Source organism: Lepidochelys kempii, chromosome 1, assembly GCF_965140285.1.
Source record: "Lepidochelys kempii isolate rLepKem1 chromosome 1, rLepKem1.hap1, whole genome shotgun sequence".
Taxonomy (NCBI): domain Eukaryota; kingdom Metazoa; phylum Chordata; order Testudines; family Cheloniidae; genus Lepidochelys; species Lepidochelys kempii.
This window is the reverse complement of record NC_136380.1, coordinates 258,600,925-258,611,641: the sequence shown is the minus strand read 5'-3', so window position 1 is coordinate 258,611,641 and position 10,717 is coordinate 258,600,925. Positions and strand designations below refer to the sequence as shown.

At 51.5% G+C, this 10,717-nt stretch overlaps 1 protein-coding gene across 1 annotated transcript; it reads left to right on the top strand.

The window, feature by feature from the left end:
- Nucleotides 1-209: 209 nt before the first annotated feature.
- On the top strand, nt 210-10,060 carry ANKRD54 (ankyrin repeat domain 54). The gene is made up of 8 exons (XM_073325948.2): nt 210-520; nt 1,937-1,984; nt 4,299-4,397; nt 4,640-4,711; nt 5,688-5,735; nt 5,849-5,973; nt 6,857-6,964; nt 8,283-10,060. Exons 1-8 carry the CDS (start codon nt 268-270, stop codon nt 8,355-8,357), a joined length of 828 nt encoding a protein of 275 aa, XP_073182049.1. The 5' UTR covers nt 210-267; the 3' UTR covers nt 8,358-10,060.
- Nucleotides 10,061-10,717: the final 657 nt, after the last annotated feature.

Below are 10,717 nucleotides of genomic sequence, written 5' to 3'. Positions count from 1 at the left end.
ATACCGATCTGTCATCCTCAGGCTTTGTCTCATTGGCTGCTGCCTGGAGAGTCGGATGAAGCCCTGGCCTGTCATTCATTTCCTTCCCCGGGGCGTCCTCCCGTCCGCCCCCGTTCCCGATTGGCTGCGTGGTGCCGGATTCTGTGATTGGGGAAGGCAGTCACGCCTCTGAGTCCCCGCCCTCGTTACTATAGTTACTAGGTTCTCCCCGCCCTCTGTCCGCGCGCCTGGGCCCGGCCCTCGGAAGGCCGCGCGGGGGCGGCGGGGATGGACGTCGCTGGGGCTGGGGCGGCCGCGGCGGCCTCGGACGAGGAGCCGGGGCCCCCGGGGGGCGGGTTCGCGCTGGCGGAGTTCGGGGCCGCGCTGCGAGGCCCCCCGGAGGCCCCGGGCCCCGCCTCGCTCGGCTACCTGCACGTCCTGTGGCAGCGCGACCCGCCGGCGGGCAAGATCCCCGCCCGCCGCCAGCGCCGGGCCGCCCGGCTGCACCGCGCCCTGGGGCCCACGGGCAAAGAGATCCACGGTGAGGGGCGAGCGCGGGGCGGGGAGACGGGCACAATCCCCGCAGGGGAGGGGCATGAGGCTCGAGCGCCAGGAGAGAGCCCCCTGCCTTCTCCTCCCGGGCCAGGGGGAGAAGCGGGAGGGCCCCACTCCGTGACCTCTTCCCCTCGCTTGGAGGGGACTTGCCGGGTCTAGCTGGTGCAGGGGAGGAGGAAATGCAATGTAGGACTCTGCTCCAGCCTGGGCCCCTGCCCTGGCCCCCTGAAGCCCAGACGTCTGATTGGAAAACCATAAATGGTGGTGCTCTTCCCCCAGTCAGGCCCCGGCTTTGTCCTCTCATACGTTCTAATGAGAGTCCTTCACAGTACATCGAGCAGCTCTAAACAATTGATTAGCAATGAAATGGCTAGTATAAGTCATCACATAAGCCATATCACTAGGCTTCAGAACTAAGACTCTGCCAAACTGTTGGGTCAAGCTGGCTGCAGGCTCTGACAGACGTGCTGGCGTACGTTTCGTTTACAGTGTGCCCTTTGCAAGCGCAAAGACTTATTCTGGTGCACAAGATGGGAACCACCAAAAGAAATACAGGTCACTCAGTAGCTGCCAGTCAAACCCCATCAAGAGCCATTTCCCACTCTGCTGCTACAAAGGAGCACAATATTGTCCATTAATACATAAGGAAGAAACACTCTGAAATGCTTTAGGAAGAAAAAAAGATGGTAGGAATAGCATGACATTGCGCAGCAACCTGATGCTGAGTCAGTGCTGGCAATGGGACATGTGATGGGTAACCAGGTACAGACACATAGCCAAGTTCTCCGAGTCTAGGTGGAAGCCCTTGTATAATCTACCATGCCAATAAAGATGTTTTATTAGAATACATACACCCTTTGTTGGTGGAGTAGAGAGGAGATGGCTGAATCTAAGATTAACTGCATGGAGGAGTTGGGAAAAGGTTCTCATTCACTTTCAAATTTGAGCTGCTGTAACCCACACACCTCCTGGGTGTGGTGTTCTGTTCCATCTAGTGGTCCCAAGATCACTTAGAGAGAGAGAGGTTAATGAGTCTGTTCTACAGCCTTTGCTAACAGCCATATGGCTTTTAGCTCATGCAGTAGAGGCTCATGCATCTAGCTCCAGAGGTCTCAGGTTTGATCCCAAGGACCAAGGTCTGTCAGTGTTACACTACATAAAGAGGCTTCCTTGGGAAGTGCTGTCTGGCAGGAAAGGCCTAACGACCACCTTTGGAAGAAAAGTATGAAGCCTCCTGCTTCCTGGGGCTTTGATCTCATATATCCCTTCCTCTAGGGACAAGCCAATCCTTCCAGTGTTGTTTAGCTCCTGAATTTGGGACTTGTCCTGAAGGGAGGATTCTAATAATGGAACTACACCTGTTCTCTATGCTCTTTGCAGTAACCCGTTCTCTTTTCCGCAGCTCTGAAAAGATTGAGAGAATCCGCCAATGCTAACGACTTAGAAACAGGTGAGCCTGCACCAGCCAGGTCTACTCAGAACCTTTCCCTGGAAGGGCAGTTTTGCAATTGGCATTGTAGGGGAGGAAAGGGAAATGCAGGTGGTTTGTAGAACCAACCATTCGGACATTGCACATGCAAAAATAGTTTTGTTCTGCTAGGACTGGGCTGGGTGTAAAGTTCAATCTAGCATTTCTGCCCTCTCCACTTCATAGCGTTAGTTGTTGCAGAGTGCCTTAAGACAGACTGGCATTGCATTTTTATTACATATGTGACAGAGACTTCAGCCCAGGTATCAACAATAGTAACATGTCCTGCTGCAGAGTGGCAGGAGAGCAACGCTCTTTTTGAAAGAAAGACAAGTGACTGTTGCACAAACAGCCCCAGTCTGTTGTCAGCCAGCATGGCACACCAGATAGGAGAACAAGACTCGGGCAGTGCAGATTCTATTCCTGCCTCTGCTACTGTTATTTGTATGACCATATCACCTAGGCATCCCAGTCACAGACCAGGACCCCATTGTGCTAGGTGCTGTACACAGAACAAAAAGATGATCCCTGCCCAAAAAGAGTTTACAATCTAAGTATAAGACAAGACTCAACCCGTGGATACAGACAGATGGGGAGAACAAAGAAACAATATTGAGTATTGACTCACTCTATGACTTAGGCAAGTCACTGAGCTTTTCTGTACCCCTTTTCCCATCTGTAAGGCAGGGAGATGACACTTGCTCGTTTTTGTGAAGGGTTTTGAAATCTATTGATGCAGAGCGCTATAGAACATGTCTCGGCTTGAGGTACTGGGTCAGAAGTGACTTGTACAGCATGACCCTTTTGTATTAAAACCCATGTGTCCCACTATATTATAGTTGCAAAACATGTTCTAAATTTATATGCAGGTCCCTTGTGTATTAAATCTTGCAGTGTTTTATAGCTTGTCATGCCAGTGAAGTGATTGCCATTGAATCAGTGACTCATCAGCGTGGAAATAATCTTTGACCATTTCTGTCATCACACCGAATCTTCACTCATCTCAAAACATTGTCAGAATGGGAAAGGTTAAATTGTTTCCCCCTGGTTTTGGGAGATGATTAGGTTGGACTTTACATTAATGTTTCCTGTAGTTGGCCTGTCAGTCTTTCTCCTTATCCCCTGGCTAAAATAGCAGAATTGCACCTATCCTAAGGGCACAGTCATCTTTTCAGGTGTTACTTCCATTTTCCCCCACCACGTTTAGAAATAATCCAGGAGGGGCAGGGGAAGGAAGCCCAGTTGTAATAATGGTTCCAACCCTAGAACCCAGGAGGAAGGTAATATCAGAACTGCCATACCAGAACAGACCAACAGCTGAATCATTCCCGTGTCCTGCCTCCAACACTGGCCAGTAATGAATGTTTCAGAGCAAGACTTAAAGTCCCCTAATTGAATAACCATGGGGGGAGCTTCTTTCTGAGCTGAGCTGGGGATTAATTTATACCCCCAAAGAATGAGAATTGATAACTCTTGTAATCTTAACCTTGCTCATGTCACTGCTACTCTCAGTCATACACTGGTCACTGACCTTGTTGAAGAAGAGCCACAAGAATGCTTAAGGGATTAGAAAAGTTGCTTTACAGTGATAGATTCAAAGAGCTCAAAATTGAGCGTTTAACAAAGAGAAGGTTAAGCAGTGATTTGATTACAGTCCATAAGTATCTACATGTGAAACAAATGTTTGATAATGGGCTCTTCACTCTAGCACATAGAGGCATAACGTAATCCAGTGGGTGGAAGCTAGACAAATTCAGACTGGAAATAAGATGTCTATATTTAACAGTGAGGGTAATTAACCACTGGAACAATTTACCAAGGGTCATGGTGGATTCTCCATCACTGACCATTTTTAAATCAAGGATGGATTTTTTAAAAAAAGATATGCTCTACAGCCTGTGTTATACAGGAGGTCAGACTAGATGACTACAGTAGTCCCTTTGGGCCTTGGAATCTATGAATTCTGTTTGCACCAATAATATCCCATGACTGTGAGTTGTACTTGTTACTCATTCTCCACATAAAGAAATATTTCCTTCTCTGCTGAGGAATGGAGGCAGTCCAAGTTGCACCAGGGTCTCCCTTCCATTGGGGTTGAAGAGGTAGTTGGATGGATGGGAGTAGAGAGGAACAAGTAAAGTGGGACAAGGGGATCCCTTTCCATCATCAGTCTCTCTCATTCCCATATTTGGGCTCTAGCACTCATCTGGTTGTCTCTCTCTCATAGCTGCTCTACTGATCAGCTTTCCCTCCCAATTAACACGGTCTCTCCTTCTCTCTTTCTCTGTGATGTCAGTGCAGCAACTCTTAGAAGATGGGGTTGACCCCTGTGCTGCAGATGACAAAGGCCGTACGGCCCTGCACTTTGCCTCCTGCAATGGCAATGATCGCATCGGTGAGTGGGAAGGGATTATTTCATGATACAATTTCCTTGTGGGAGAGGTGTTGGAGGAATCTGTGTGTTTCTTTAATTGTGCACCTTGCTAAAAGCAGCATTTCCCCTGCAATCCCTGGCATGCACATGTGCTGCCTCTCAAGATCCCCTATACCATTCAGTGTGGCCAAGGCTGGCTCTTCCCTCTTAGACCTGCTGGGCAAAGGGAAGAGACTGAAATGGGTCCATTTAATTGTTTCTAGTGCAGTTGCTTTTGGACCATGGGGCAGACCCGAACCAGAGAGATGGACTGGGGAACACTGCATTACACTTGGGTAAGTGCCAGGAGCTTGAAATCAGGGCTTCTGTAACATGATCTTTGTTCCCAGAGTTGTGACGATCCCCATTAGTTTCCTTCCTTTCTTTCTTCCTCTGTATTGTGGCAGTCAACCCCTGTCCTGGACTCTTTGGGTTCCATCAGATTTGTTCTTTAATTGAAGGCAGCTTGAGGGTCAGAGCTGAGGGAAGTACATCTCTTTCCTCCTGCTGGCCCTGAGAAACAAGAAGCCTGTTTCAGAGACTATCCAGCTTGCTGGCAGGGGCTGTAACCCAGAGGTGGGCAAACTACGGCCCGTGGGCCGCATCCGGCCCACGGGCCCCTCCTGCCCAGCTCCTGGCCCAGGAGGCTAGCCGCCGGCCCCTCCCCTACTGTCCCCCCTTCCCCACAGCCTCAGCTCACTGCGCCGCTGTGGCTGGCTCTGGCCGGGCGGCACAGCTATAGCACTGCCAGCCACCAGTGCTCCAGACATCACGGTAAGGGAGCAGGGAGAAGGGGGCGTTGGATAGAGGGCAGCGAAGTTTGGGGGGGTGGATAGGGGTCGGGGCGGTCAGAGGATGGGGAACGGGGGGGTTGAATGGGGGCAGCGGTCCCGGGGGGTCAGTCAGGAAGGAGGAGGGGTTGGATGGGGCAGCGGGGGGCACTCATGGGTGGGGGTTCCGGGGGCGGATAGGGGGCAGGGGCTGGGCCACACCTGGCTGTTTGGGGAGGCACAGCCTCCTCTAACCGGCCCTCCATACAATTTCTGAAACCCGATACGGCCCTCAGGCCAAAAAGTTTTCCCACCTCTGCTGTAACCGCTGATCATTGAGCAGGCTTCAAAGGGGAGTGCTGCCCTTCCCTCTGATAAAGAACCCCCTAGGAATCTGGTTGCCTGTGCTGTGGTGCCCAGGGGGCTTAGCACGTGAGCAGGATCCCCTTCCCTGGACTGTAGCTCTACTCTGAGTTGTGCGTCTCATGTTTTCCCTTCCCAGCTGCCTGCACGAACCATGTTCCTGTCATCACGCTGCTGCTGCGCGGAGGTAACACTTCCTCTTTACAAATTATAATGCTACCACCATCTCTTTGACCTTCCCCCAGGGCCACCGCTGCTTTTAATCAACCTCTCTCTCCCCCATGCATGTGCACCTTTCAGGAGCCAGAGTCGATGCCTTGGATCGAGCTGGAAGGACTCCTCTGCACCTCGCCAAGTCCAAGCTGAACATCCTGCAGGAAGGGCTCTCTCAGAGCCTGGAGGCCGTGCGCCTTGAAGTGAAGCAGGTGAGAAACATTCATGCTCTCTGATACTGTGTGCATCTGCTCTCCAAGCACTGCCTTTCTTCGGTGCACTCTGAAGGACACATGGGGTTTTGTAACTGCTTTAAGTGCCTCATTTGAGTACCTCAGCTGCTCCAGCATGCTGGCAATTCCAGGACTCCTGACCTTCTTCCTCCCAGGCTCTGACATCCCACCTCACTCTCCAGAGGCAGAGAATCTCCCTAGACACCACTTGGAATTGTTGCAGGATCTCTCCAGGGCTTGTGGGCCCTAGAATGCACTGAATGGCAGCTAGTGAGAACTATGAAATGGAGATGTCTGGCTATAGGAGGGACCCCTTAGAAATCCCCTTATGTTCTCCCAGTGCAAGCATTAGGCAAGGCTAGTTGACTAATAGGAACAGCTGTGCACTTTCCTGGAGCACTGGTTGGAAGGCCCTGGACCCCACCTGTCCAGTTTCACAAGTCAGGAAGCAGAGGAGAGGAAAGGGAGATTTGGGTAACGCAGACCTGAGGGGGGAGAAAGCAACAAGAATTTTTTACCCAGGGAACCACTGGATGTGAGGCTGGCCCTTTGAGGACTTTGGTCTCACCACTGTGTTCTAATAGCCATGGATAGGAATCGATGGAATGACCAGCCCATCTGAAAAAACTCAGCATCTGATTCATATGTGGCCTTCCTTCTGGAGACGCCCTGGACTGCGCCTCTACACATAGCCCTGTCCAGTTGCTTTGAAGCCTGGCTCTGATCCCCCGTGTGGGTGCCTACCCCAGACCTCAGGAGTGGCACCATGCTGCTGCGGTTGCCCCTTTGTCCTTGCACCACCAGTACCCTGCCCTGCTTACAGCTGTCCTGCTCCTGCATCTCACCACGCTGCCCGTTTCAGATTATCCAGATGTTGCGGGAATACCTGGAGCGCCTTGGGCAGCGGGAGCAGCGGGAGCAGTTGGATGATCTCTGCTCCAGGTTACAGATGACCAGTACTAAGGAGCAGGTGAGAGGCAGCCAGAGTGACTCCCATGCTGCGTTGCTGGCTTCACACGTACATCCAAGAGAGAACAGACAGCTTCAGTAGGCTAACATCCAAGACTGGGACCAGGATACAGACACATTCCCCTCCATGTCACTGGTTCGTATTCGAGCCCACATGTAATGATGGAAAGATTCCCGGTAGCTAGGTTTTGTAGTAACTCATTTGGTGGGAGTGGGTAGTGAGAAGAATGTCTGTATTCTGGAGGGTAGATATTCATAACACGAAAAGCATTGCCACTGCCCAGGGTACCCTTAACGGCAGACTCAGCAGAGACGTCAAAGACCCGATGGGCTGAGAAGATTTCATTTCCCCACTCATCTACACACGTGGGCCCTTCCAGGCAAGGATGAGGTACAGTGGTGAGCTGGAGCCAGTTCGCGCGAACCGGTTGTTAAATTTTGAACCAGTTTTAGAACCGGTTGTTAAAAATTGTTACGGCTCCCTGAGCTCCCGGCCCCTCCCCCGCCTTCCCCCTCTCGCAGAGCCTCAGCTGCCGCTGCTGCTGAGAGCCCCAGGGGCAGTGGGGAGCACAGCTTGGCCCACGGCATGGGGAAGAAGGGACAGCTGCGCTCCGCTCTTCAGGCGGAGAAGCTGGGTGTTTACGCCGCCTGCGAGATACCTAGCCGGGCTGCAGGGAGCCGCATGGGCCTGCGGAGAGCCAGGGGGTGGGCAGGTCCAGTCCCTGGCCTTGGGAATGGTGTATGTGGGAGCAACCCGGGCACCCCTCCCCCAGCCAGTGCCACCCCCTCCAACACCCACCAACCAGTTACCTTCTCCCCTGTGCACCCTCCACCCCAACAACCCACCCTGTCCTGCCACTTTTGCCTCTGGGCAACCTCCACCCGGCAACCCCCACCCCCAGCCAGCCACGGTCACCTTCACCCCTGCATCAACCTCTGGAGCTCCCTCCTGCCCACTCCTCCCTTGTGCAAACCCCTCCCTGCCACCTTCACGCCCCTGCAACAGCCCTGGGCACATACACACCCCCGCCTGCCAGCCTCTTGCAACAACCCCCTCCTGCCCACTTCTCCCTTGTGCCACTCCCTCCCTGCCACTGCACTCCCTGCAAGAGCCCCTTTTGCCTCTGTGCAATCTCTTCCCTGCCACTACACCCGCTCCACCTCTTGGCACATCCCTTAAATCAGAACTTTTTTATAGGGAACCGGTTGTTAAGATTTTGGCAGCTCATCACTGGATACATCCCGCATTACGCTCAGTCTTCCTTCCCTTGCAGCCCCTGCTTGTCTCGCGATAACAAACTGCATTGTTTCTATGTCAGGTGGATGAGGTCACTGACCTCCTGGCCAGCTTCACCTCACTCAGTCTACAGATGCAGAAGATAGAGAAGAGGTAACGGGCTTTCAGATCATTCCCCTGGTGAACAGGAGAGGCCCCAGGGGAGGGACAGCTGGAGCGCATCGCCTAGATTATAAACATTGCTGCCACTGCCAGATACCCTGTTTCTGCTGGACCGTCCCCAGCATAGCACTCAACTCTCAGACTATCCCCTCCGGTGCTGCCATCGGCACCTCCTTCTGAGGCACCTAGGAGGACAATTGAATGCTGGAGCTGACTTTTCGAGCAAAGGGCCCCTCTTCCTTATCATCCTGCTCTAGATCGGATGGTTTAACAAATGTGCTGGCCTTGTGTGGCATGTCCCTCTTTTGAACACTCAGCCTTCCTCAAAGCATCCCAAGCTCAGAGTGGTTGGCACTCAGTGTGCCCCTGGTCACCAGCCACACCCAGGTGCACTCAGGCAACGACAGCTCTCCGATATGCTTTTGTGTACAGATCTGCCTTTACTAGGCGCCATTGGACATGGTCACAGTTTCTAGTTGCACAGGATGAGTAGGCTTGTTCAGATGGTGGAAGACTCTGACTTCCTGCACTCACAGGAAATGAAGATGGAAATTCAGCAGAGCTCACGGAGCATTGGTTGGAGTAGGTGGAACGAGGAAAAAAATAATCATCAGAGCCTGGGCCTTCATCCTCAACTCCCACAGGGGCCTGCTGTCAAAAGGGAAAGAGCCTGTCTGTGGGATTGGGATACAAAGCTTTTCACCGCAAGGTTGCTGCTTCCAATGTGATCCCACCTCAAGGAATCACTAAAACTTTGTGCTCAGAGACCACAGCAATGGGTTTGTTAAAAATATATAGATAAAGTTGTTACCAGATTATGGCTGCCCAGTTACAGAGTTGGGTGACACTCACCCACTCCTAGTCCAGTTCTAGGGGGACAGATATCTATGTCCCACAAGACAGCACCATGGCTAACTTCAATCTTCCCTTTTTTTTAGCAGTCTCAGCCAGGAGATCAGGCCTTGATTTGAGCCATTAGAACAGCTCATCTTTCCACCTCAACATGGCTGACATGTAACTTAGACCTGAGCCATGTTGCTAGGGTGGGGGCAAATTTACGTTGTTGCTGCCCATGTGGTATCACTAATCCTGGGGCTAAAATAGATGCCCATCTGAAGGCCTATCAATCGGACACATTTCACCGGCGCTAAATTAATTTGAGGGGAAGGGATTTTAAATAAATTCAATGTGCTGGATGAATTGTGATGCCCACAAGAGGCCTGAAATGGGGAGCATGGAAAGGATGCAGGGAGTTGCCACAGAACAGATGTTCTTTGCCATCAATTGGGGTGTGGTCATTAATAAGAGCTGGGTGGATTCTGTTTAAGGTACTGATTCTCAAAAGCAGCCAGTACTTCCCCTGAATCATGAACATTCTATGGTGGTTTTTTAGACCCGGAGGACAATAGGATTGGACGCTGTTTAGTAACAGGTGCATCCCTTGTCTAAGATGAGACTGACTAGACGCATGTGTCCAAAGCTTGGATTTCACCCTGATGCATGCAGCTTAGAGCCGTATATATGCTCTTCTGGGGAGGGAAGTTTGGGACTGACTCGGTGTTCTGATTTTGTTTGAGCTGTCACTGTGACTATTAAGACGTTGTTCCAACATGCTGGCTAAAAGAGACACAAAGGGGATGGATGACAATCTGAACTCCTACATTTTACATTCATTAAAATACTGTCAGCTTTTTTGAAGTCCTCCACCAGTTCTTTCGTCTCAGGACTCACCTGTCTCCCTCTATCTCCTGTGCCTGGGGCCTGACACTGGACTCGATAACTTCTCTTAAAAAGCAGTGCTTAAATTAAAGATGATAATGTCGAGTTGCCTTGAGCACAAATGCTGGCCTCTTTGCAGACCCCTGGACCCTGCTGCTGATTCACCTTCTGATCTTCAGTCCCGTTGCTAAGGAATCCAAACCATAAATATATGAACTTGCTATAGATCCTACACAAATCACAGTGTGTTGTAGGGCTCCAGGCCAGAAGCTATCATGCACTCTGCAGAGAGGAAAGCAATGCTGTTTGACCACGACTGGTCTGAGAGCAAGCATTGGTGTGCAGCAGGAGGGGAGAAAACTTGGTAAAATCATCAGTTTGCCAAATGAAAAATGCGACCATGGGCTGGGGCTCAGACTGGCATTGGCTAGATTCTAAAAATTACAGGGGAAAGAGCATCTCACAAGTGAGACAGAAGGGACCATTAAAATAGCTAAGGAAAGAGCAGCTAGGGTTGTCTAATGCCAGAGTTGCTGTCGGTGATGCTTGTATTGAAGCTAGAACAGACTGCGGTTTGCCTTTGTTGCAGTTTACATCTGAGATCAGAGCCCTTTTGACTACGAGCAGGAGAAGTTG